Source organism: Sciurus vulgaris, assembly GCF_902686455.1.
Source record: "Sciurus vulgaris genome assembly, chromosome: 17".
Lineage (NCBI taxonomy): Eukaryota > Metazoa > Chordata > Mammalia > Rodentia > Sciuridae > Sciurus > Sciurus vulgaris.
The window spans coordinates 27,310,114-27,337,011 of NC_136478.1; the positions used below are offsets into that span (position 1 = coordinate 27,310,114).

At 53.8% G+C, this 26,898-nt stretch overlaps 2 protein-coding genes across 2 annotated transcripts in view; both read right to left on the reverse strand.

Moving 5' to 3' along the window:
- POLR2C (RNA polymerase II subunit C) overlaps positions 1-26,898 on the reverse strand; it is a 140,210-nt gene that overhangs the window by 46,110 nt on the left and 67,202 nt on the right. The window lies entirely within an intron of this gene.
- On the reverse strand, positions 6,287-8,080 carry CCL17 (C-C motif chemokine ligand 17). The gene is made up of 3 exons (XM_079117169.1): positions 7,881-8,080; positions 7,071-7,188; positions 6,287-6,575 (listed from the first exon to the last, which is right to left on the reverse strand). Exons 1-3 carry the CDS (start codon positions 7,948-7,950, stop codon positions 6,455-6,457), a joined length of 309 nt encoding a protein of 102 aa, XP_078973295.1. The 5' UTR covers positions 7,951-8,080; the 3' UTR covers positions 6,287-6,454.

Sequence of the window (26,898 nt, forward strand, 5' to 3'; positions counted from 1 at the left end):
ACAAAGTCCTGTGCCTCCCCAACATGAACCTCCCAGGACTTTTTGGCACAGTCATAATCTGATTAAAGTATTTAACAAGTGGAGCCAGCACAGCATCCATATAAAGATACCACATGGTAATGATAATAGTTACCATGGAGGGGCACTCGGTAGTAGATGGTAGAGCACTTGCTGAGCATGTGCAAGGCCCCGGTTCCATCCCCAGCACTGCTAAAACAAAGTAAATAAAAGGAAAAACCAAGAGAGAATGTCACCACACAAAAGCTAAAGAATACTATGACCAAAAATTTTGCTAGAATTTACACCAATTTTTTAATACATACTTATATTGTATATAATAAATGAAGAGATACAAGAGCTCAAGGAAATGACGGGGCATAGAAAGATGTGTGATGGAAATAACCTGGCAGATCTGAGTCAAGGAGTGAAAAAATACAGAATTCCAAATGCCAAGTCAATATTGGAAACATGGCTATGGAAGAATGGGTCATGGTGAAAACACAGAGGCCAGAATAAGAAAATCCACCTAAACTACATGTAGCAGAGCATCACCTGGTACCCCACAAGCACATGTGGGGGTCCTCTCTGCCACATCCCGCATGGAGAAGAGGGTTAACTGCCAGAGGAGGATCTACTCAGTGAACACAGAAGAGCCCATACTCTTTTCAAATGAGAGGGCGTGGCGGGTCTGGCCAGACCTACACTGGTCTCTTACAACAACATTGAGTCGCCTGACCCTCCTTTATTTATAATATACAAGTAAAGGGGGCCAGGACCAGGAGGAGCTTCTTCTGTGATGGACAGGCTAGAGTGGAGTTAGGGAAGCCATTCTCTTAGGGGGAAAATTCCAGAAGGAGACAAGGAACCACTCCCACACAGCGCCACATGCTTCCCTGCAGTTCCTAGAAGCCAGGCCTCTGCGTCCCGTGGCTCAACCTAGTCTGATTCCACTAAGTAAAGACGGCTTCCCACAAGCATGGATGATTTTTTTTTGAAGGGGGGTGGGTACTGGAAATTGAACTCAGGCACTCGACCACTGAGCCACTTCCACAACCCTATTTTGTATTTTTAATTTAGAGACAGAGCCTCACTGAGTTGCTTAGCACCTTGCTTTTGCTGAGACAGCACATATGATTTTTATGGGTCAATCAAAAATAAATAAATAAATAAAGGATTTAGAAATCATGAAAAATAAGAACTGTAGAAATAGACAATAAAGCTGGGCGTGGTGGCGCACGCCTGGAGTTCCAGCGGCTCAGGAGTCTGAGGCAGGAGGATCTTGAGTTTCAAAGCCAACCTCAGAAATTTAGTGAGTCTGAGCAACTCAGTGAGACCCTGTCTCTAAATAAAATATAAATAGGGTCGGGATGTGGCTCACGAGTGCTCCTGGTTTCAGTCCCCAGGACAGAAAAAAAAAGACGATTAAAAAAATTAACCAAATGAAATGGAAATAAAGAGGAAAAAAAGGATTAGTTGAGAAAATGAATAGACACAGAAGACAGGAAAATAAAATAAGGTATCAGAATAATTAAAGAAAATTTGAGAAAATTTTTCAGAAATAAGAGTTGATCTATAGATTGCAGGAAAAAATGGTGCAGATGTTCCATACTAAACACACTGGTTTTATTCCAAAGCCTTTATAGTTCTTGAGAAACTGTGTGGCAGAGGGCTGTGCATTTCCCAAGAGCCTTTGTCCATTCTCAAATCCCCTCCTCACTAGAGGGTGGGATGCTGTCAATAAATGAGTGGAACAAAAAACTTTATGAGTCTAGAATATTCTGGTTTGTCCCTGTTTGTCTTAGCCTCTTTGTCCCCAGTCTTTCTTTGCGTGCTTGGCTGTTCGGTCACAATAGCTGGTCACAGTGGCTGGGCTGGGGTGGGATGGGGTGCAGCTCTCCTGGGGCTTTCTGCCTCACTCCAGGGCATAAGCCCTTCTCAGCCCTTAGTGACCACAGGCCCAGCCTTTCGTGCTCACTCGCGGTGGTTAGCTTTTCAGTCTGACTGCTGAATGCCCATTGCCCACCCGCTGGCACCACCTTGACCTCTCAGGACTGTGACAACCAGAAGCTTCACTGGGCTGAGCAGGGCTCCAGAGCCCGGAAGCCCCTCCTCCCTCTTTTCCTCTTTTCTTCCTCTAGGATTACTTAAACTTGTTTTTTTCTTTTAAATGTTGAAAGATTTCAATGCCAGGGAAATGCAGATACCACAGACCACTGGATCTGCTGTTTTGATTCAGAGTTTTCTTTATTCACAAAGTGTAGCTGGGGCTCTCCCACCCCAGGCCTTCCATTGCCTGCCCACCAAGAGCTCCGAATCCCAAAGCAACTGTGTGTCGTGCCTAAGCCTCTCAATTGGCTCCATGTAAAAGTTTATGTTGAATGTGTCCTTTTCTAAAGTTGAAATTCACATAAAACTAACCATTTAAAATGAACAATTTAGTGGCATTTAATACAGTCACAATGTTGTGCATATTAACACTTCTATTTTGGGGGTGGTGCAGGAAATTGAACTCAGGGGCACTTGACCACTGAGCCACACCCCCAGTCCTATTTTGTGCTTTATTTAGACAGGGTCTCACTGAGTTGCTTAGTGCCTCAGTTTTGCTGAGGCTGGCTTTGAACTCGTGATCTTCCTGCCTCAGCCTCCTGAGCCACTGGGATTGCAGGTGTGCGCCACTGTGCCCAGCTCGCAGACTCATTTCAATGCAAGGAGCCCAGGGAAGGCATATGCCACTGCCTGTGTGGGGCTTCTGAGGAAAGGCAAGGCAGCGCAGGAAGGAGCTTAGGACTGGCAAGTGGGAATGGTTCCAGAGGGCCCTGGGCAATGTGCTGTCCCTAGCCTGGTACCAGGCCCTGGGTGATTTAGAGATAAGGAAATCTGATAAAGGCAATGTTGGGGGTCTGGAGCCAGGATTGGTCGGAGGTCCAGTTTATGGTTTTTTGTTTTTGTTTTTTGAGGCATGGTCTTGCTATGCTGCCCAGATTGGCCTTGAACCTCTGGGCTCAAGCGATCATCCTGCTCCTGTCCTCAGCCTCAAGTTGCTAGAACTGTAGTCACCTCACTACACCCGGCTGTAATAATGTTGAACACCCATGAAAGCTGGACCAAGAGTATTAACTGCCTTGGCCGTTCATGTGATGAACCGACGCCAAATAGGCAAACAGATTCTAAGAAAACACAACACCCCTGCCCAGGGCTCTAGGCTCTGCCCAAGTTCCTTCTGAAGTCGGTGGCCCCCTCAGACTCAGAAACTTCATCTCCTCCTTCCTCTCCATCCAGCTAACCCCAGGCGGTGCATTTGGTGGTTTCCTTTCTTCTGCTCCCTGGGGAGAAGAGCTGGCCAACTACAGACCCCTGGCACCAAGGCCTTGTGCAGCAGAAGTCCCCCTGGAGACAGCCCGGAGGCAGGAGTCTGGACCTCACAGCAACCTCCCTGCTTTATTATGGGACTGGAGCGCCCTCTGTGGGGGAGATTAGGGAACAACAATCCACTTTAATTTCCCCGGCTTACTGAGTGGACATTCAAGTAGTTAGGGCTCCCGGGGAAATTTCTCTTTCCCCACTAGAGCCCCTCGTGGAATTCAGCCAGATGCTGTTGATGAAAATGTATAAATCAAATGCCCACTATGCACAGAGTACCCCTCTCACTTATAAGTGAACCACGTACTGACCCAAATACCTGCCGCAATGAGCTTTTTTGGGTGAATCCAATTCCCAAGCTGCTACAATGACAGTGGCAGCATGTGGTCAAGATCAAACAGGTAGAAGAAGAGGGCTGGAAGAGTGAGGGGCAGGCAGAGGCAACCAGGGAGTCCAGGGAGGGCTTCCTGGGGAAGGTGGCATCTGCTCTGAGCTCTGAAGGGGATCTGGATTTCAGAAGAGGGGAGCTGCCTTCCAGGTGGAAGGAACAATGTTTCCGGGGCCCCTCCTCATTTCATCAGTCCCTGCCTGTCCCTTCCTCCTGCTCACCAATCATGGAGTCTCCAAGTCCTAGTTCCTCAAAATGCCCCAGGGGACATGGTAGTGTCTTGCCCCACCCACCTTACACCCCAGTGAAGCTGCTACTGAGAAGTTGTGGTCCAAACCCTGCATTTTTTTGCCTGTCCTGACTCCACCTGTCCCCTGCCCAGTGGCCCTGAAGCAACCCCTCTGCTCACTCACTTTCCCTCCCCCTCCCCACTAATCGAAATGGAAAATGAAAAAATCCCCTAGCTAATGCGGCCTGGGAAAAGGGAGTGAAAAAGAAGGCCAGGCCTGACAGCCTTCCTCTCCTGAGACAAATGTTTTCCAGGTGCAGCTCAGACGGGGAGGGGGTGTTTCATCACCCCTAAAGTAACAGTCTCTAGGAGGCGTTAACCTCCTTCAAAGTAAATCCTCTCCAGACACTGCCCACAGACCCCCGACCCAGAAAGTTCACTCCCGAGTGCCCAAGAAAACTGATACGTTCACTAGACCACCCCTCAAAGTAACCTCTAGAAACCCGTCCCCTTCTTTGTTCAGTGGCTCATTTTCCACCAGGAAGGTGCCTCCACCGAGGCCATTTCACACCTGCATCCCCTGCTCCTGTGTGGAACTTCGCTCCTGAATAAACAGCTGAGACCATTCCTGAGGTTTCCTGCCCTGTCTTTTTGTGCTGACACCCACAGCCTCCAGCCGCTCTCTGAGTTCACCTTGAGGGTTTGAGTAACACCCTCACTGGAAGCAGGGTGGGGGAATCTTGATTCTTTTGAGGAAAGTCTGCAATGCACAGACCATACTCAGAGTCCTGGCTCTGGCTCGCAGGGCGTGGGGTTCCAGACCTCAGCCTTGCTCTCCACCCTGACTTAGGGGCTCCTCCTTGCCTCCCCTCTTTTTTAGATTATTCTTCCCCCAGCCTATGGATCCAGAACATGTTTTTCCACCAAGAACTCAGACGGGGCTGCCCCCAGTACTCTGGGTCTGAGACAGTTGTTCAGGGCAAGAGGAGAGCCGCTATGGTGGAGGAGACCCCAGGGTCACAGAGAAGCCAGTCCATCATGGTGCTTTTGGTTTCGGTCCTACCTCTACTGGTGATGACCGGGGGCTGTCATCTGCCCTGCGATGAGATGACTGGCCACAAGGGGGCAGAAGGAAGCAAAAACCTCGCCTGAAAACTCCAGAGAGCAGCCGGGTCAAACAATGCCCACCCTAGAGAGGAGTACACAATGCTTCTGTCCCCGCAGGAGGTCCCAGACAGAGAGGCTGACTGGGTGAGTGGTAGAACTGGATGCAGAGACCCTGACTCTTTTCCTGCTGCCCACTGTAGCTCCAGTCTTGAGCTGGGCCTGGGCAGAGGGCCTTGGGGTGGGGTGTCCAGAGGCTCCTGTGCCCATTCTTGAGAGCACATGTGGGTTCCCAGAGTGGCTCTTGCTCCTGCTATAATGGGAAAGTTGGGACTGACAGGCACACAGGGGCATCGCTGGGGAGCAACCCTGCACCAGGGGCAGTGCCACAGAAGCCCCTGGAAGCTGGAGGGGATCTCAGCAGGTGTGAGGTTGGGGCAGCGGCTCTGCTCAGGCTGTGCTGTGCTGAGTGGGTGGGATGTCCACTCGGGCCGGGAGGAACTGTGGGACCCTGGGCTAGTCTGCCTGGGGACTGGAGAGGAGGGAGATGAAGTGGAGCAGGAGGGAGATGAAGTGGAGCAGGAGGGAGGCTCGGGCGCGGCCGGGAGGTGGGCTGCAGGTGAGCTGGGAGGGGCAGCCAGAAACCGGAGCGGCTGGCGGCGGAGAGCTTCCAGGGAGCGCTGGGGACTGAGCAGTGGAGAGATGGGGCTGCGGCCGCAGGAACTGGCCTCCTCACTCGCCGCCCCCCGCCAGGGAGCTCCCGGCACCTGCAGAAGCTCCTCGAAACATTTGTGAAACTCAGACTCCTGTAGAGGGGAGCCAGACCTCAGCTCCCATCCAGCAAGAATAGCGGCTGGTTTGAGGGAGCGACTGGGAGATTTGGGGGGCACAGAAGGCGGGAAAGAATCCAGCGGAGGCTGCCCAGGACCCCCATCTGCCAGCACATACCGCAGGGAAGAGGGGACAGCCTGGGGCGCGGGGGCTGAGCGGCCGGCACGGCTTGGCCCACTCTGCGGTTCCCGCCCCTCTGGTCACGCCCTCCCCTGACCTGGGCGTGGTCTGCGGCAGCCACGCCCCTGTCCGCCTCAGGGTCCCTTTCTGACCCCGGCAGGGCAGGGCCAAAGGTCCTCTGAGGACCCTTGCAGTGTGAAGTCAAGAGTGGAAGGGTGTCCTGTACTGCGGGGACGGAACACACTGACCCAGACTGAGGAGGAGACTTTAATTAGGAGTTTCACACCCAGGGCTTCAGCTCAGCCAAGGGGCCAGGCTCACTGCCTCCCCTTTGTCCTTGTGAGGCATACACGGGACCCCAGGGGCTCCAGGTTGGGGTGGTGAATCCTGATGCTGGAAATCTCCAAATAGTCCAGAGGAAATCAGGATGTCTGGGTGATGGGGCCAGGTGACTTCACAATGCTCTGCAAGTGTCTAATGGCCTTCTTCACGTGCCTGTCCTTGGGGTCTGAACAGATGAACCTCCCCTGGGCGGTTACAAGCCTGCACAGAGGGGAAGCCACAGGGCGTGTGGGGGCAGGAAGGTTGCCAGAGCACCAGGGCCAGCCCTGCCCTGTGCCCAGAGAGGCGAGAACTGCATGGTGTCACACAGGCTGTCAGTGGCAGGTCCAGGACATCAGGACCTCTCATCAGGACTACTCAGTGGTCTCAACACTCCCAGGACCCCGTGTTGGTCACAGCGCTCCCCGGGAGCCAGGGCTGTAGGACCTGGTGCCCACCCCTCAGACCACCTGTGCCCAGACCACCCAGAGCCTGGGAGCAGAGGTGGCAGAGGGGCCTGGCACCCAGAGCTGTCCACCGGCTCAGGCTCAGGACAGGGAAGGACAGCACTGCCACTGATGGACTGTCTCCTGGGCGTCCCTCCCTCTCAGAGGCTGGCCTCTCCTCCCCCTCCCTGGCATCCCGGGAGCCCCAGCAGCCACCTGCTCCCCGTGCGTGGTCCCAGGAGTAGTGCTGGGTGGGCAGAGGGGGGCTTACACAATGGCGTCCTTGGGACACTCGGCTGAGGTTCTGTACCAGGTCACCAGCTTTCTGACAGGAATGGCCCCTTTGAAGTACTCCAGGCAGCACTCTCGGCCCACGTTGGTGGCTCGAGCTACGGAGACAGCAAGAGCCAGAGTGTCCCCAGGGTCTGGCAAGTGTCTGGGGTTGGGTTCTGGAGGAGTCTGCATGTGGTGACAGAATAGGTGTCCCCGGGCCTGTGTCTGGGGGCCGCTGGGTTGGGTCCATGTTGTGTGTGTGGGGTCGCCGTGCGAGGTGGGGAGTCTGGTGTGTTTGTGCGTCTCTTTATCTGTGTGTGTCTGGGTGTGCACCTGTGTGTCTCTATCTACTGACCTTATTTCAGTTTTTCCCTGCTGAATATTTTACAGTTTACAAAATATCATGATTATAAAAATATTTTCTCTTTTCTCCCGTTCTTGGAACCAGTTCTTCTGTCTGCTGGTTCCCTCATTGTGCATAAAACCCATTAATAAAGCAGATACTAACAGATAACTCAGAGATGATTGATTCGCTCTCCACTGACTCCCACAGCCGACGGCGTGGCCTCCTGGCCACTGCAGTCGAGACACTGCGCGGGGCTCCCCGCCATGCGGAGCCCCAGGGCAGGGGCAGCACCAGCATCATCGTCACCATCAGCACCATTATTTTCCTTTGGTTGCTTTCCTCAAAATGTCATTGCTGCCGGCCCCTCCTGTCCTTGTGGGAGTCCAGGGAGTGCAAATGACACACGCATGCACGTGCATCCCGCCTCCTGCCCCTTCCCGGGTCACCTGTCCCTGCCCTCACCTGCATGGATGTGCTGCAGAGAAGCTCCGAGGAGGAGGGCGGCCAGCAGCAGTGTCTTCAGGGGCGACATGGTGCAGAAACTCAGGAGAAGGTCTCCGCGTCTGGTGCTTGTGCTCAGGGGAGATGAAGGTGACAGCCAGCATGGAAGTGACCTATTTAACCTCTTTGGGGGTCGTGCCCCGCCTCCTGCCACCTCCCCCACATGTTTCCTAGACCAGTGTAATTCGAAGAATTTGAGATGATTCAGTAGAAGTCCAGTCCTGGAATGTTTGTGGCTTTCCAGAGAATGGACATTCAAATGGGGACAGAGGTGGGGTACATGTGTCCGGGGGCCACAGCAGTGACACACTTCTCCTTTCAAAGAGGACATTTCTTGGTTCCTCTATCAGCAGAGCTGAGAGGTCCTGCTGTGGGCTGGGCTCCCTCCTGCCCTGCCTGATGTGTTAGTCAGGGTCTCTAGAGGAACAGCCAGCAGGATTCATAAACACAAGCATCAACGTGTGCGTGTCACACACACACACATGTGAGATCACAAAAAAGGGATTTATTAGATTGGCTTACAGGACCAGAAGCGGGATAGTCCCACAATGGCCGTCTGCAGGCTGGAGAGCTGGAAGGACCAGCTGCTGCTCAGTCCAAGGAGCTGGAGCCTCAGAACCAGCGGGACCAATGATGCAGCCCCAGTCCAGGACCAAAGGCCGGGACACTCCCTGGAGAGTCGCTGGTGAGTCTGCCGGAAGAGCTGGGGAGTGGCGTCCAGTGTCCTGGGTGATCCTGCAGCCACCAAGCACCTGCTCAAGGAGAATGGAGCTTGCACCTGTCCTGCTTCCTACTTCTTCCAACGCTTTGCTCCATTCAGAGCCCCACACTGCTGGATGGTGCTGCCCACACGTAGGGTGGCTCTTCCCTCAGTTGGTGGTCCCACATGCCAGTCATTCCTAGAAACACACTCATGGACACATCCAGAAGTCTCTCTCTTTTTTTTTTTTTTTTTGGTACCTGGGATTGAACCCAGGGGCACTTAACCACTGAGCCATGTCCCCAAACCTTTTTTATATTTTATATTTTTTTTAGAGACAGGGTCTCACTGAGTTGCTTAGGGTCTCGCTAAGTTGCTGAGGCTGGCTTTGAACTTGCGATCCTCCTGCCTCAGCCTCCCAAGCCACTGGGATTATAGGTGTGTGCCACCCGCCCAGCCAGTAGCCTCTTAATCTTAGGCATCTTCCTCTCTCTCCTTTTTTTTTTTTTTTTCCAGTACCAGGAATTGAAGAGACACATCCCCAACCCTTTTTTATATTTTATTTAGACACAGGGTCTCCCTAAGTTGCTTAGGGTCTCACTAAGTTGCTGAGGCTGGTTTGAACTTGTGATCCTCCTGCCTTAGCCTCCCCAGCCACTGGCTTAGGCATGTCTTAATCCAATCAAGTTGAAAAAAGATTAACCATCACAAGTCCATCCCTTGTCAACTTGACACCCAAACATCTTTACATCACACCGAATCTCCAAGTAAGCACAAGATTACAATTCCACCTAACATGACATAACTGTCCTTCATACAACTGAAAACGCATTACTTCCTTCCCCAGAACAGGAGGGGAAAAAAAATTTTTTTAGTATGCTTGCTCTTCTGACATCCCACAACTTAAACACCAACTTAACATCACTTTAAATATTGATGTTAAGTCAACCAGTATTATATTACATGATGAATGAATAGAAGAGGGTAGTAACAAACGTCTGCTTAATGCATGTGCACATATGCACCAACATACTCTTAACAAAATAGGAAAGAAATACTAATGATGATCACAGCCCTTACTGTGACTGGTCACATGGTTGTACTTGGTATTTATAACTATCTTCTTCCACCACCCACTCTGTACTTCCTCTGCCTTCAGCAAGCACCTCAGCAGGTCTGGGTTCTTCACCTGGGGGTGTGACCCACACCTTCATTCCTGAAGGGTCTGATGCATTTGTCATCTGCCCAGATGGGGTTGCTGTAGTTTTCCACTGACCTTAATAATGGGGGATGGTAAAAGCAAGAGACACCCTAAGGGGTCTCCTGCACTCCAGACACACTCTCCCTTATCTCCATTGGGGAGTAACAGTCCAAACTCCCCTTGGTAATCTGGCTCAGCCTCCCCACCAGTACCATGACTCCCTTCCTCGCCTGTTGACTCTGAGGCATGAGGAGCCCAAAGTGACCTGGGAAAGTCTTGATCTTCACTTCAGTTTAATGAAATCATTAAATACCTCCTGGCAGAAGCATCTTCTACTATGAAACTAAGACTTCTAGGCCAGCAGGGCATAAGGTTGTGGGGACAGTAAGCCAAAACTTTTCTAGTGGTTCCCTGGGGGTAAGGGTGAGTGGAACCCTTCCCATCTCAACCCCTGATTCCTGGACACATCATCCTAGCCATAGGAGAGACAGTACCACATAGCGGACACTGAGGCAGAGCATCCAGCCTTCTGGAGAACCTTGCCCATCTCGCTGGCACTGTAACTGCATCTCCAAAAGGCCATTCAAACCACTGCTTCTGGATGGTAGGGACATGGTAAGACAGTGAATCCCCTGAGCATGAGCCCATTGCCACCCTTGTGCAGATACCAGGACATGGATGAGGTGTCTGGAAGTGCATGGACGGTGGTTTTTGCTGGAGTACTACATGCAGGGAGGGCAAATCCATACCCAGAATAAGTGTCTATTCCAGTAAGGACAAGCCTCTGCCCCTCCATGATGGAAGAGGTCCAATAAAATCAACCTGCCGAAGGGATCCAAGATGGCGGACTAGAGGGAGGCTGCCTTCCTTGTCACTCCGTAACTCCGGTTTCAAGCAGAGGATATCTGTTTCTTGGTGAGGCAGTTTTTGCTGCTTATCCCTGCTGTTTACCCCATTTGTCTGCTGTGATCACCTGCAGTCTGCCAGCATATCAACGCCTTTTTTGAGTGCAGATTGCTCACTGTCAGGCACCTATCATCCGCCATTTGCCTGCCTCTCACCTGTCCATCGCCTGCCTTACACCTATCCATCACCCAACGCATGAGGTTCACCTCCCGATCGTCAGCAAACTGATCACCGACCACCAGTGGAGCACCAGCTGCCTGCTGTTGCCTGGAAGTTCACTGTTACAGTACCTGCAGGTTTGATTACACTTGGCTGCCGCCATCTTGAGACAACAGCCAGGCCTCATTGGACCCCTGGTCGGATTGACTGAGCCCTGTCTCCAGGATCCCTCAGCCCGACCAATCACTCCCTGCCTCTGGGACCCTCACATCGACTGACTGCTCCCTGCCACCAGGACCCCCAGACCAACTGACTGCGCCCTATCACCGGGACCCCAGACTGACTGCACCCAGCCTCCAGGATCCCACAACCACACCAAACACACCCGAACTCCAGGACCCCTGCCTGACCAACTGCATCCCGCCTCCAGGACCTCCAACTGACCACGTCCACACCCTGAGCTGCAGCTGCCCATTTGCCAACACATTTGGAAGCCAGAGCGGCCATCTTGGATTATCCTGGAAGCCAGAGCTCCGATCTTTAGGTGGGGCAAATCCCATCCTGAGATGCCTGCTGGAGGCTTGAAGCTCATTGTCAGGTACCTCTCATGCATCAGGCTACTGAACACTGGAAGGTTTCATTACTATATGACTGTTATACTGTAGATTTTCTTTTTTCTCCTTATTGAAAAAATTTAAGTTTTTATTTCTTTACTTTTCTTGCTCTCTTTTCCTTTTGTTTACCTGTTCCCTCAGAGTCTCTTTCTCCCTTTTTTGCATGGTAACATCCAATTTCTTTTGATTACACTCTCATCCTTCCTATTATCTAGAAATTCTGTATATTCTTTTCTTATCCCATTAACAGCCACATTCTACATCCCTCTGCATCCTCTTTGTCCTCCATTAGAAACTGCAGACCTTATTGCAAATCTGTTTGTTTTACTGAAGATAATATTTGAACTTATTCTGTTTATTATGACAATTTTGTTATTGTCCTCATAGGGGCTATTTGGTCTAGGGTTGCATAGTGTCTGAATTGGGCACTGCTAATATTGATCTCCCCTTAAAGAAAAGGTTTTGGAAACCTATAGAGCCACTATAAGCCTATAGGGGGAAATCTGCAATATCCCAGATCTGCACTGCTAGAGGGGAAGATATGTGAACAACATGAAAAAACAAGGGAAGAAAATGATCCAAACAAATCTAGATTCTATATTAATAGAATCCAATGACAGTATGGTAGAAGAAATGTCAGAAAAGGACTTCAGATTATACATGATTAAGATGTTTCTCAAAGCAAAGGATGAGATAAGAGAGCAAATGCAGGCAATGAATGATAATACTAATAAGCTGACAGAGCAACTGCAGGAAGCAAAAGATCATTTCAACAAAGAGATAGAGATTCTCAAAAAAAACAAACAAACAGAAATCCTTGAAATGAAGGAAACAATAAACCAAATAAAAAACTCAATGGAAAGCATCACCAACAGACTAGACCACTTGGAAGACAGAACCTCAGACAATGAAGACAAAATATTTAATCTTGAAAATAAAGTTGCCCAAACAGAGAAGATGGTAAGAAATCATGAACAGAATCTCCAAGAACTATGGGATATCATGAAAAGACCAAATTGAAGAATTATTGGGATTGAGGAGGCACAGAGATACAAACCAAAGGAATGAACAACCTATTCAATGAAATAATATCAGAAAATTTCCCAAACCTGAAGAATGAAATGGAAAATCAAATACAAGAGGCTTACAGAACACCAAATGCACAAAATCACAACAGATCCACACCAAGGCACATTATAATGAAGATGCCTAACATACAAAATAAAGATAGGATTTTGAAGGCCGCGAGAGAAAAGCATCAGATTACATATAAGGGGAGACCAATACGGATAGCAGCCGACTTCTCAACCCAGACTCTAAAAGCTAGAAGGGCCTAGACCAACATATTTCAAGCTCTGAAAGAACATGGTTGCCAACCAAGAATCCTATACCCAGCAAAAATCAACCTGCCACCAGGGTGCGGGCTGATCTCCCCAGGGAACAATGCCGTATCAGGGGCTGAGGGTCGGTCTCTGCTGCTGGGCACTCAGCAGGGGCTGTAGCCAGGTCAGCCTGGTGAGGGGAAGTCCATGCTGCTGAGCCCGTGCATAACTGCCATCCCTGCCACCATGACCACCTTGTTCCTGAACCCATTGGGCAATAGCAGGGGTGGCTGGGGAAGAGGCTGACTGCTACTGCAGACAGGGCCATGCTGAGCACTTGATTATTAAAGTCCTTCTCTGCCGAGGTCACCTTATGGTGAGCATTTACATGGGACACAAATGTCTTCACGTCCTTTGTCCATTCATCAAAGTCTATCCACACACCTCCACCCTAATGTCCCTGGCATCAATTTTCCAATCATGATCTTTCCAGGTCCCTGACATCTAGCCAAATCATTGAATCAGTACACAGTTGACATCTGATCATTTTTCCTTCCAAGAAAAATGTCCAACAAGATTCACTGTCTAAAACTCTGCCCATTGTGAAGATTTCTCTTCACCGTGTTCCTTCAGGGCTGTCCCATAAAGGGACAGTAGTGCTGCAGTTGTCCACTTCCCAATGGTGCCTGCATACAGTGCAGAACTGTCTGTAAACCAGACCTAGTCTTCTCTTCCTTGGTCAACTAATCATAAGATACACCCTGTGAGGCCATAGGCTCATGCTGGGGAACAGAAGGCATTGTAGCAGGAATAGGAACCCATGGGCATTTGGGCCACTTTGTGCCTTTGGGACCCACCTGGGCCTGATCATGTATGTACCTGAGGTATCATCCAAAAGCTCATGTGTGAGACAGCACAAGAACAATCAGAGGTGAAATGATTGGGTTGTCAGAGTCTTAACCCAACCAGTGAACTAATCCCCTGATGGGATTAGCTGAGTAGTAACTGACGTGGTGGAGGTGGGCATTGGGGGTGTGACTTTGGGATATATAGTTTGTGTCTGGTGGGTGGAGACTCTCTCTATCTGCTTCCTGATCATCATGTGAGCTGCTTGTCTCCACCACACTTTTCCGTCATGATGTTGTGCCTTACCTCCAGCCCTGGGGAATGGAGCTGGCTGTCTATGGACTGAAACCTCTGAAACCATGAGCCCTCAAATTGTCTATGGACTGAAACCTCTGAAACCATGAGCCCCCAAATAAACTTTTCCTTCTCTAAAATTGTTCTTGTCACGTCTTTTTGTCACATCAGCAAAAAAGCTGACTAAAACTGTGTCACTTGCATGTCCAACTCTATGGCTTGGTGGATCAAATAACACCCAGTTCATGATGGGCAGCTCAGGTCACGTAGTAACTTGGTGGCCCAAGGTTAAGGGCTCAGTTTCCACTAAGGCCCAGTAGCAGGTCAAGAGCTATTTCTCAAAGGGAGAGTCGTTGTCTGCAGATGATGGCAGGGCCTTGCTCCCAAATCCCAATGGCCTCCTCGGGGACTCACCTATGGGGGCCTGCCAAAGGCTCCAGATGGCATCCCTATCTGCCACTGAGACCTCAGGCACCATTGGGTCTCAGGTCACATGGCCCAAGGGGCAGAGCAGCCTGCACAGCTGCCTGGCCCTGTTGCAGGGCCTCCTCCTGTTCCAGGTTGTGCTGGAAACAAGCAGCTTTTGGAGTCTCTCAGTAGATTGGCCAAAGTAACACCCCCAAGCAAGGAGTGTGCTGCCTCCAAAATGCAAATCAGCCCACCAAGCGTTGTGCTTCCTTTGTGTTTACAGGAGGGGCCAGGTGCAACAACTTTGCCTTTGAAGGGGAATCTTGGCATGGCCCACACCACTGGACTCCTAGACTCTTTACTGAGGTTAAGACCCTTGAATTCAGTGGGATTTATTTTCCATCCTCTGATACACAAATGCTTCATGAGCACGTCTGGAGTGTATGCTACCTCCTGCTCAGTTGTTCCAACCCACGTGTCATCCACATAATGCAAGAGAATGGTGGTCAAGATCTCCGTGACCTAAGCTGGGACACAGTGCTGGAGGGCTGACATACCCTGAGGCAGGACAGCCAATTGCTTCTGGTGGTCCTTATGGACAGGGGTGGAGAAAAAGCATTTCCCAGATCATTAGCTTCACAGCAGATCGTTAATCTGCTCAAGCAAAGAAACCACATCTTGTATAGCAGCTGCAATTGGAGTCACCACCTGATTGAGCTTATGATAACCAACTGTCATTCTCCAAGACCCTTCCGTCTTCTGCACAGGCCAAATAGGAGGGTTAAGTGGGGATGTTGAGGAAATCACCCCCCTGCACCCCGTAAGTCCTTGATGGTGGCACTGGTCTCGGCAGTCCCTCCAGGGATTCAGTATTGCTTTTGATTTACTGCTTTCCCAGGCGTAGGCAACTCCCGGGGCTTCCGTTTGGTCTTTCCCGCCATAATAGCTTTCACTCCAGATGTTAGGGAACCCAGGTGAGGGTTTTGCCCTCAATGCTAAGTGTATCTATCCCAATTAATACAGGATGACTTGGGGACCTACTGCATCCAATGTGAGTCAGACCTTGACCAAAACTTCCTTGATCACCTGACTCCCATCAACCCCTCCTTTACTGGGGGGCCATGGTGACATTTCAGATTTCCCAGAATCAACATTAATTCAGAGTCCGAGTCTCATAGCTCCCGAAAGAGCTGATCCTTGCGATCCCCCAAGCACAGAAACGTTCCTGGAGATGGCCTCACGGGCTCACCCCAGAGGCCTCTCGACCTCAGCATCTCCTAAGCCAAGCAAGTCAACAGTGCCTTCAAGCCCGGCCCATGACGTGAACACCCAGGCAGAGGCCAGGCGGCAGGGCTCCTCCCCCGGGCCAGGGGAGAGGTTCAGGGTGCGGGGAGAGGTTCAGGGTGCGAGGAGAGGTCCTCAGACTGCTGCGTACAGGCCCCTGGTGCCGCTCTGTAGGGGGGCTACACTCCATCTGTCTCTGAGAGGCCTGAGGCCCAAAGACCCAGAGCAGTTTGTCTTTCCCCAGCCTGGGCCCTGACCACAGAAGGCCCAAGTCCAGCTGGGCTTTAGTCACCAGTCAGACCACACGTGTGCCCTGGGGACTGGAAGGCCCTCAGATGGAGTGGAATGAGGGGCTGAAACGCATCTGCTCTGAGATGCAGAGCTGCATCCCAGAGTCCGCACTGGACACCTGGTCAGGGTGCAGCCAATGCAGGAACCCCAGGCAGAGCTCTCGTGGCACAGCCCTAGCCCCTGCATCACCGCATGTCAGTCGGTCCCCTGTCCACCAGGGGCTTCCTGGGTCCAGAGTATGGGCATCTCTTAACTAGGAAGAGGGACCCATGCCCACCTTCGGGTGCCTGGGAGTGCCTGGGCTTGGTTCTTTCACATGGGGTACAGGCCTGGCTTCTGTTCCTCAGTGACCAGGAGCAGCTCAGAATGTCATCCTCTGCCCTCCGAAACAGGTGCATTTGACCCTCACAGTCCCTCTGCGCTAGTGGAATGGCTGTTAACTTTCCATTAAGAGTGATGCTAACAACAGCCGCTGTCTGTTGAAACCCGACTAATTCCCAGCGTGCAACCTTCTCCGCCCTGGAGGCAGACCTCGGAGAGGACCTGGTCATGGCAAGAGAGGCCCGGCCTCCTCAGCACCCTGCAGAGCGCTGCAGGAGGCTGGGGCTGCCTCAGTTCCTGGGAAGGGGCACTTTACCTGCCCATGGGCAGATCCCCTGCCATGTCCTCGCTGTGTGACCTAGGGCAGCTCGCGGGCTTCAATTTCATCACCTGCACAGGCCAAGGCGGAGCCTGACACCAGCATTTCTCGGCTTCCCTTGGAGTCGCATCAGCTGCCAGGAACCCTAACTCTGCCCTGCCTCAGGTCACAGCCCGGGGGGCACTCTGCCCTGCCTCAGGTCACAGCCCTGGGGCACTCTGGCCTACAGCCTGCCTTGGCTGGGTCCCTCCTCCTGTGCTGGGCAGGGGCACCAGCAAGGGGCTTCCATGTGCACAGGAGCAAGGGGAGGGCAGGGAAGGGGGTCTTCTTGTGTGCACATCCCTGGTGCACTTCCCACGGGAGAGCAGGGGCGACCTCCACGGCGTGGGAGAAGCACCAGTTGGGTCCCCATCCCACGGAGTTGGGAGAGGTGGGGAAGGCTGGCAAGGGGTCGGGGCCAGGGAGGCTCCAGCCGAGACAGAGGAGGCCTGGGTCCCAGGAGCAGCAGCAGGCTCTCCCTGTGCAGCCGTCCCTCATTGTTCACCATGCCCTCTGCCAGGTGACTTTTGTCCAGCCTCTGTGGCTTCTCCACCTGCTGCAGAGGCCACCGAATGCTGTTCCCTGCTAGCCGCAGCGAGGGACTACAGTGATATGACTAACGGTGAAGCAGTCCCAGGCCCCCGGGGAAACTCCCTGTGTGGGTTTTGGGTCCCCTTGGTCCTCTTGCACACTGAGGACTTTTCTGCAGAAGGACCCAAATTCCCCTGGCCTTCCAGGGAACCAGTCATGGGAGCTGGAGCAGAAGATTCTGGACTAGCTCTGGACTGGTGCCGGCTGCCTGGCTGGGAGCCAGCAGAGCAGCACCCCAAGCTGCCTGGGGTGTCCTGGGGCTGCACCCGGGAGAGAGGGGCAGCAGGGACCAGGTGCAGCTCTGCCCTTGGGGGGTTCATTTTGTGGGGGGGGGACACAAAGCCTGGCCCTTCACGGGGACATGCAGGTGAGGTCAGGGCCCTGGGGCACAGGGTGAGGAGAGGTTGCTTCTGGCTGCTGGAGGAGGCGCGGTGGGCTGGCCTGGCAGATGGAACTCACGCCCAGGGAGGAGGGAAGGGCTCCTCACAGGAGGCTGGCTTGGGTGAAGGTGAGGAGGAGGGAAGGAAGGAGCGGGGAGACGGCCGGGCAGGGCCTTCCAGCCTTATATGGACGGTGGCCCAGGGACATTTTTGAGGTGGTTTCCTTCCCAGGGATTAACCAGACTGTTTCTCCTCCGTTTCCCCAGGCACTGGAGCGGACCCCAAGGGACTTCCAGCTGGGACGCCTGGGGGCTGAGCTGGGAGCAGGGCCTCCAGAGACTGTCACTGTCACCGTGCTGTGAGGACTCCAGGATCTGGAGGTGCCATGGGGCAGTCAGGGGGCTGTGGAGAGGAGGCTGCGGCAGCCGAGAGGGCAGAGAGGGCACTCTGGGGGGGCGGCGGAGGCTGGGGCACAGGCCTGTTAGGAGCAGAGGGGGACGGAGAGCTGGAGCTGAGTGGGAAGAGGTGGCCATGTGACTCTGAGCCCAACCCCTCTGAGTAAAGCTGGCCAGACACCCCGTCTGTCCCTCCTGTCCCTGCCCCAAGGTTGCTGCCTTCAGGAAGTCCCTGGAGGTGAGACCAGCTAGAGGAATCCATCCCAGCAGGGCCGGCTTAGGCCAGAAGGGCCGCACCACCGATCCTGGTCCTTAGCCCTGAAAGTGAGGCAGGAAGGGTCCCCACTCCCAGTAGGCTGTCTGCAGGCTTGGGAGCAAGCCCATCCCGAGGGATGGGGCGGAGTCAGTGGTGCTGTCAGTCACAGGGCAGGGGCCAGGTGGCTTCATCACCCTGGCTGCGCCAGACAGTCGTCACAGGAGCGACAGGGTGGGCAGAGTGTCGCCCCAGGTCACGCCAGCCTCGGCTGAGGCTCCAGCAGGGCCGGGGCTCCCAGGGCCCCTGAGCATCTCAGTGAGGGTCCAGCCACCTGTACCCGTGGCTCCGTCCTCTGCCAAGGAAACTGCACCACCCTGCCCTGCCCCGGGGGTGGGCCAGGACCGGGGCCAGGTCTGTGGGCTCTCACGTTATTTCCACCCCTCTTCCCACATGGCACCTGCGCCCCCCTCCCAAGAGCTGGGGCACTGGTCGCTGGCTTCGGCTGTGGTCTGCTTGGTTCTCAGGTCAGAAACCCAAGGGTGGTCACTGCCCCCGCTGTCACTTGGAGCCCACATCCAATCAGCAGGCCTGCTGGCCACCTGGGTCCCTCTCCCCCTCGCCATCCACTCTAGGTCCCAGCGGCTAGGCTTGCCGCTCCACGGGTCCTCTGATCCCAAGCCCAGTGGTCTTTCCCAAGACAGCCGTCCCTCCTCACAGCGCCACCGCCTCCGGTTGCCCTCAGGATGAGCCCCATTCCTGCTACTTCTCCAGCCTGGACTTGGACCCCCAGCTTCCACGCCCCCGCACTTTGCTTCCGATGCCTTCAACTCTGCGGCCCTCCTGGTGCCCCTTCCTCCCGTCCAGAACACTCTCTCCCACATCCCCTTCCACTTCCTTTCACTCCTACCTCCTCCAGATCCTGGCCTGGACCCTCACTTCCTTCCTTCAGCCCACACCCTCCCCTGGGTCCCCAGAGGTCACTGACTTCCCCCAACCCGTCTGTCTCCACGCTGTGCTGTGACTCTGGCTTCCATGTGTCTCACACAAGAGACCGAAGTCCTTGAAAACAAGGAACTCTTTTGTGTTCCAATTTGTTCCTCCAGGACTTAGCACCCAGTAGGTGCTCAGTAAAAGATGCTTAGGGAACTAGTAGGTGCTCAGTAAAAGTTGCTTAGGGAAAAGATGAAGAGGGGGGTGGTCAGATGGATGGATGGGCAAATGAGCAATGGAGGCATAGAGGAGTGGACGGATGTGTGGACGGAGGAGTGAAAGGTGGGTAGGTGCCTGGATGTGGAGGGATGGAAGGGTGGAGGGAGGATGGGTGTGTGGAAAAATGGGTGACTGGGCTGATGGCCCCTGATGGATGGAAGATGCATGCATAGGGGTGTGGACAGTGGGATGACCCCTCGCAGATTTCTTCTTCTTCTTCTTCTTTTTTTTTTTTTGTGTGTGTGGTACTGGGGTTGAACCCAGGAGTGCTTGACCACTGAGCCACATCCCCAGCCGTTTTTTTGTTTGTTTGTTTTGTTTTGTTTTAATTTAGAGACAGAGTCTCACTAAGTTGCTCAGGCAGGGGATGACTAATTGCTGAGGCTGACTTTGAACTCACAATCCTCCTGCCTCAGGCTCCAGAAGTCGCTGGGATTACAGGGAGCACCATCTCGCCCAGATGATCAGGCCCACATTTCTGATCGGTGCCGTGGGCTCCCTTTGCACTCTATCTCAGCAGCTCCTTCAGCCAGAACAATTTTTTTGTTACTAGAGATTTGAACTCAGGTGCTTAATCACGGAGCCACATTCCCAGCCCTTTTTATTTTTTGAGACAGGGTCTCTATAAGTTGCTTAAGGACTCACTAAGTTGCCCAGGCTGGCCTTGAACTTGCAATCCTCCTGCCTCAGCCTCCAGTGTCACTGGGATTATAGGCATGCACCAGTCTTCAGGGGTGGCTTTGATTCCAGACCTTCCTCACCCCAGAAGGGCCTCCTTTCCTCCACCACACCCCATCTCCTGGCTGTTCACTGTCTCCCACCCGGGACCCCTCCCCTCTCCTCTTGTGCAGACCTCTCCTTGACCCCACACCCCCCACACCTCCTCCTGCCTCTCCATGGCCTGGTCTGCACTTCTCTATTTCCTCTCTGCCCACTTGTGAGTACTTAGCCACGTGGCTTCTGGTCCTGCTGCTCAGGGAAGCCACTCTATCTGGGCCTCTCAATCCCCCGTGGCTACTCTCACAAAGGACAGTGTGGGGCAGTGGTGACCACAGATGCCCTGGAAGCCTCTCCAGTCCCAGGCCCTCTGCCTCTTCTACTCATTCCTGGTTGGGTGGCCAGGAACACTCTCCTGAACCCCATTTCCTGTCTGTGAAATGGGCACCGTGATGGATGTTCCCTCATAGTATGACTGGGGGAATTAACGGAGGTGACCTCTGGGAAGTTCCTGGTGCCCAGCTGGTTCCGTCAATCTCCTCCCCAACCCTGGGACCCCCATCCCTTCTTGACACTCCTCCTTGCTTGGAGTCCGGACCTGATTCTTCCCTGGGATCCCTGGGCCTCCGCTTCCCTCAAACACGTCTGAGCTGGGCAGGGTCCTGAGTGATGGCGCTCCCTGGTGTACGTGGTCCTACAGAGGAGGACGCTGGTGACCAACCAGAATGGTTTAAAAGCTAGTCCCAGGGCACAGTCAGCCCGTGGAGAAGCCCAGCCAAGGCTTTGTCCTAGACTGATTTTACCTCAAGCAACCCTCTCTCCCTCCCTGACGTCATCTGCCCCAGACCTCGGTCCTCCAGATGGACACTTACTCAATCTGTCCCCAGCTCTGACCACACAGTCCTGGAAGTTATGCCCCTCAGCCCCCTGCCCAGGCTCCCAGCTCTGCAGCTGTGCCTCGAGATCCAGCTCTGTACCAGGCCTGGAAGGCAGAACTCTGTCCCCTCCTGGTTCTCTCAGCCTGGGAACAAGTTCCCTTTCACCAGCTTCTCTTTATTCGGCTCAGGCAACCTCCTTCCCACCCTCACATTGGCACCCCCAGGCCAAAACCTGGCCTTGACTCATTCCTCACCTCCAGCCCCTCATCACCTCAGAGAGACTGCTGCGTGCCGGCTTCCTCATTTCCTCCTCATCCCCAGCAGCTCCACCTGCTTCCTTCCCACCAGGCTCTACCCCCAGCCTACCCTCCTGTCTGGTCTCTCCTGACGCCATCCACCAGGCAGGCTGAGACCCACTGGGGCTTCCCTAGGGACTGGTTTGACCGTGGAATGCCCTCCCCGAGAACCATCGATGGCTCCCTGCTTTTCCCTCTCCAGCTGAAACTCCTCAGGCCATTCCTTACCCGGTGCCCCCAGTCTAGCCCGTCTTCCCTCTGCACCTCATCTCACTGCCGCCGCCCTTAGCGTCAGTGAGCAGGAGGGTGTTCCCTCTGTGACTTGCCACTTCTCCACCCTGTCCCCCTCTTTTCTGGATTATCCCCCGCTCCTTGAGCCTAAGTCTGTCCATCTCCCATCTGTGACCTGCCTTAAGAGGCAAAGCCAGGGCGCTGTGCAGCGGACGGGTTAGGAGCTGTTGGGTCGGGTGGCCTGGCTGTGAACTTGGCTGTCATCGACGGGCGGTGACACGTGGGGCTCCGTCACTTCTGTCTGAGTCTTGGCTTCCATGCCTGCAAAGCGAGACTCTCGCGCCTCTAACGTAAGTGCTCCGGGAGGCTGTGTTCACACCCTGCCTCTGCGCCTGTATTTGGCAAATGGTCATGCGTCTGACTTTGAATACCATCTCTGTGCCCGTGACGCCCCAGTTTCTCTCCAAACCCCAGACATGTGTCACCAGCCGCCCACTCACAGTGCCAAATAGGCCTCTCCAGCCCCGCATCCAGCGAGATCCCTGGTCCCCACGCTGCTCCGCCCCCGGCCCCTGACAGCCCCTTCCTTCCGGTTACTGGGGCCAGAAACCTGGGTGGCTCTGTGACGCCTCTTCCTGTCACCGCCACTTCCCATCTGGGAAGCTCCAGGCGCAGCTTTCTAGATACATCCAGAAACCTCGCCTCTCCCTGGGTTCCTGCACCGCCTCCGGCAGGTCCCTGCCTCACCCCGAGGGCTGTCCTCAGCACAGCAGCCAGAGAGACCATGGCCCCTGCGCTCAGAGAGCTCAGGTGACCCCCCTCTGCCCAGTGCCTTCCCTGGCCTCCTCCCAGCGTCCCCAGCTCTGCTCCCCACACTGGCCTCCTGGCTGGCCTTGGGGCACGCCCCCTCCTTAGGACCTGGTGAGCCCTCTCAGTCTACAGCCTTGTCCCCACACCTGCTGGGCCCCCTCCCTTGCCCCATTCAGACCTTTGTTCAGTGTCACTTGCTGCGAGGTCACTGCCTGCCTCCCAGGTCTGTGGCTTGTCACCTGTCTCCCTCCTGTACCCACCTGCTGCCGCTGGGACACGACCCACAGGGCAGAGGGAAGCACGTCCCAGACTCCTAGGCTCCCTTGGACACCAACAGTCAATTCCCTTTCTGTGGCTGGGCCCAGCTCTCTTTCCAAGACTTGCTTCTGTTTCCAGGTTATTTCAGAGGCAGGTCCTTGCTTCCCGATGGCTGGGGACAACTCAAGGCTCACCCCACCTGGGTGCAGTGGCAGATGCCTTAGGGAAGCCAGAGTCTGCTGTTCCTGGCCTGGCCGCCTGCCACTCTGGCCCCCACTGTGCCCCCAAGAGACACTCGTTCAGCACCAGGGTCAGCGCCAGAAGCCTGTGGCCTGGGAGGAGAAGCACGGACGCCCCCAGCTGCCCAGTGCGACCGGCCTCCGTAAGGCCTCGGAGTCTCTCTCACCCCAGCCCTGCCAAGAAGCCAGCAGGGAGAGGGGTCGCTCCTTGTCAGTGCCCAGGGCCAGGACACGTGGCGGGGTCCCTCCTGGGAGGCGGCTCACACCTGTGGGGCTGTGGCCACTTCTGAGCAGGGCCCAGACCCAGGAAGCCAGAGCCCCAGGGAACCCTTTCTGGCCAGAAGCAGGTCCCAGAGCCCCCGGGTCCAGGCCGGAACAGGCTGTGGCCCTCCTTCCACACAGCCGGTCCACCCAGCCAGCCTAGGCGGCCCTTCAGCTTTGGGCACCAGCCTCGCTACTTCTGCTATTTTTAAATGAAACGAAAACTATCTAATCCATTTCCAAATGTGACATTTTTATTGGAAACACATTGAATTTGTAGATGACTTAGGGAGGATGGACCTCTGTCCCCGGGCTCCCTCGACTCCTGGTGTCTCTCTCAGGCCACCCGCCCCACCTGTTCTCTGCCACCTCCTCCCCCACCCGCCTCCCCTGTGCTGCGGCTGCAGCAGGGTGATCTTCCATGCTCGCAGGTGGGCTCGCCGAGGAGGTGCTTCCAGCAGGTGGTGACAGGTGCGGGGATGAGAAGGGGCAAGGGTCTCACCCCGGCAAAGGCCCTGGAGGGTCACTTCAGTGTGGTAGCTGGGAGGGGGTGTTCTCAGGAGGCAGTGTGATCAGAAGTGGAATCCACCACAGGGAGCGGGGGCTGGGGGCACCCCGGGGCCGTGGGCAACTCTTGTGCCCCACGGGTTAACATGTCCCTGGGGTTCCCGTGCCTCTCTGGCCACCGCCCTCCACGGCCTAGGAGGGGAAGGGGAGCCAGAATCTGGCACCCATCAGTCCCAGGCACTTTCTTTTTTTGGTCCCAGGGATTGAACTGAGCCTCGGCCTCTGAGCCACACCCCCAGCCCTGTTTGTATTTTACTTAGAGACAGGGTCTGGCTAAGTTGTTTACTGCTCGCTTTTGTTGAGGCTGGCTTAGAACTCCTGCCTCAGCCTCCAGAGCCCCTGGGCTCACAGGCCTGTGCCACTGTGCCCAGCGAAGCCCCACACACTTTGGGATGTTTTACCGACCGATGTGCATGTCCTTAAACACTGTGCATTCGTTTCTTGAAATCTGGAGAGGATGGGTCACGGGAACCCCCTTGAATGTCAAAATCCACGAAAGCTCAAGTCCCTTCTATAAAACGAGGTCGGTAGTATTGACACATAATCTGGGCACATCTTCTGACTCATCTCTAGGTCACATATAATACTTAACACGATGTAAATACTGTCAGTAGCTGTTAGACCCTCATTGTTTAGGGACTAATAACAAGAAAAATAAACCTCTGTTCAGTACTGATGAAATTTTCTTCTGAATATTTTAATTCACAGTTGGTTGGTTGTGTGGATGTAAAACCCTCAGATGCAGCAGCTGCCAGTATGTTATGGCTCATGCACATTTGAAGCTGTGATTTAACACCATCTTGTTGTACCTGTACTTTGGAAGCTTGTGGCATTGTTCTTGAGTCATTTGTGCTGATAGGCACCGGTGTGTTTCCTTCTTTGCATTGCTGGATGGTAGTTCATATAATAACTAAACCACAAATAACTAAAAAACACTGAGATCTCTGGAGTCACATTTACTTACACATGTACTAGCTGTGTAACTTTGGGTAAATTCCTTAACCTCTCTGTGCTCATGTACTCCCATCTGGCAAATGGTACTCTTATGAATATGAGCTCCTCTTGAACTATGGCAGGAGTTACATGCAAAATTCACTCAAACGCTTACAGTAGGGCTGAGGTGTACCTCAGTGGCAGGGTGCTTGCTAGCATGTGCCAAGCCCTGGGTTCAGTTCCCAGGACCATACACGGTGTGGTGGCACATGCCTGTAATCACAAGGACTCGAGAGGCTGAGGCAGGAGGATCACAAGTTTGAGGCCAGCCTCAGCAACTTAGTGAGGCCCTAAGCAATTTATTGAGACCCAGTCTCAAAAACTTAAAAAGAGGGTGGGTGGTGTTGGGGCTGGGGATATGGCTCAGTGGTAAAGCACCCCTGGGTTAAATACCTGGTAGAAGGAAGGAAGGAAGGAAGGAAGGAAGGAAGGAAGGAAGGAAGGAAGGAAGGAAGGGAGGGAGGAAGAGAAAACTCAGAATAACAGTAACAGAAGCAAAAGCTCACAGTGACCCGATGGGGACAATCGTCCTCACCAGAAGCCCACAGCCTTATTTTCATTGGTGCCTCTGGTAATAGGTGATTGGCTCCTGCCCCCACCCTCCCTGGCCACCACACCCAGGAAAGAGGACCCTGGGCCATGTGGATGTCACCTCAGCTTCTTCTATCCTGTGGTGGTCATGACAATGTGTGAGCTCCCAACACAGGTCCCAAGGTGCAGGTGCGCCCAGCGGGTGGACCAGGCCACTGGCAGATGGGCAAGAGCTCTGTCTGGCAGAGGTGCTGAGCGTCCAGGGCCGCTGGACTCCCTGCCACCTGCGCCCTCTTCTGGGGAGCCTGGGAACAGCAGGGCCCTGTTCCAATCCCGGGGTTCTGGTCAGGCCTGTCTTGACCGGGATGTGATGGTGGCTGAAGGGTCAGAGCGGGCGGAGGGCCAGGGACCCCTCTTCACTGGTGGCCACTTTCAGCCTGGCACGTCCCTCCGAGGCAGTCTGCCGTATCCCTCAGGTATTCTCCACCGCAGTGTGCGCTGACCTGCGTCTCCCCTGGACAGGAGGGCTTTCCGTGGGTCAGGAAGTGGCACGCGCAGACAGAAACACCGCAGAGCCTGCAGGCCCGAAGGTCAGGCGTGGGCCGCAGCCAGAACCATAGCAAGGGACTCACTAAACCAAGAAGCCAGGGTGACATCCAAACTGAGACCAGGGGGTGGTTAGGAGTTGGCCAGGGGGACAGTGACCCGTGGGGTGAATTATCCCAGGCAGGGAGAAGATGGATTTAAGGATACAGGGAAAAGGGGGGGGGGAGGTGGAGGCGGGGCCAGTGGGAATCCTCAGAGGGCTCAGACACAGAGGCCCTTGACTGTTCCCGGAACTGTGCCCCATGGCCCAAGACCTGTGCCCACTGGCCCCGAGCGCTCTGGTTTGGCTTCTGGGCCCTGGAGACACTTGAAAGAATGACTGAACCTGGTCTCCTGGCAAAGAAGTGGTACAGTTAGTTTTAGTTTTCTGTTCCCTGTTTATTTATTTATCACAGTACCAGGGATGGAACTCAGGGGCACTCTACCATTAAACTACATTCCCAGCCCTTTTTATTTTATTTTGAGACCGGGTCTCACTAAGTTTCTGAACTTGCAGTCCTCCTGCCTCAGCCTCCTGAGTCACTGGGATTACAGATGCCACCATGTGCAGTTCCCTGTTTATTTTTTCATCTCTTGAAGCAGACCCAAAAGACTCTAGGGGCCCCTGAGCACCAATTCATTCCAGAGAAACCCCAAAACACTTCTTTCCCACCACCCTCACTGAGAGTTTCAGATAAACCCGGAGCCGGCTAGTAGCCTAAGTTGACATTGGCCCCAGCTGCAAAGAGGGCAAAAGAAGGGAAGCAAGCTGAACGGTGGGAGACATCGGAGCCTTTTAATGGCAGCATGAAGGTTACTGACAAATTGAGCCAACTTAGTTAAGAGACAGCATATTTTTTTCTTCCTGGTAGTGGTGTTTGTCGGCTGGGTTTTGCTGCAGTAACAAGTAACCTCAAACATTCCCTGGCTTAAAACGACAAAAGCCTATTTCCTCCTCACCCTACATGTCCATATAGATCAGCTCTTTTATTGCTGGAGCTCCGAGTCACTTCTAGTCTGGGACCCAATCACTTTCTGGAGACCTGCCAGGTGCTACGCCCAAGGTATTAGCAGCTGT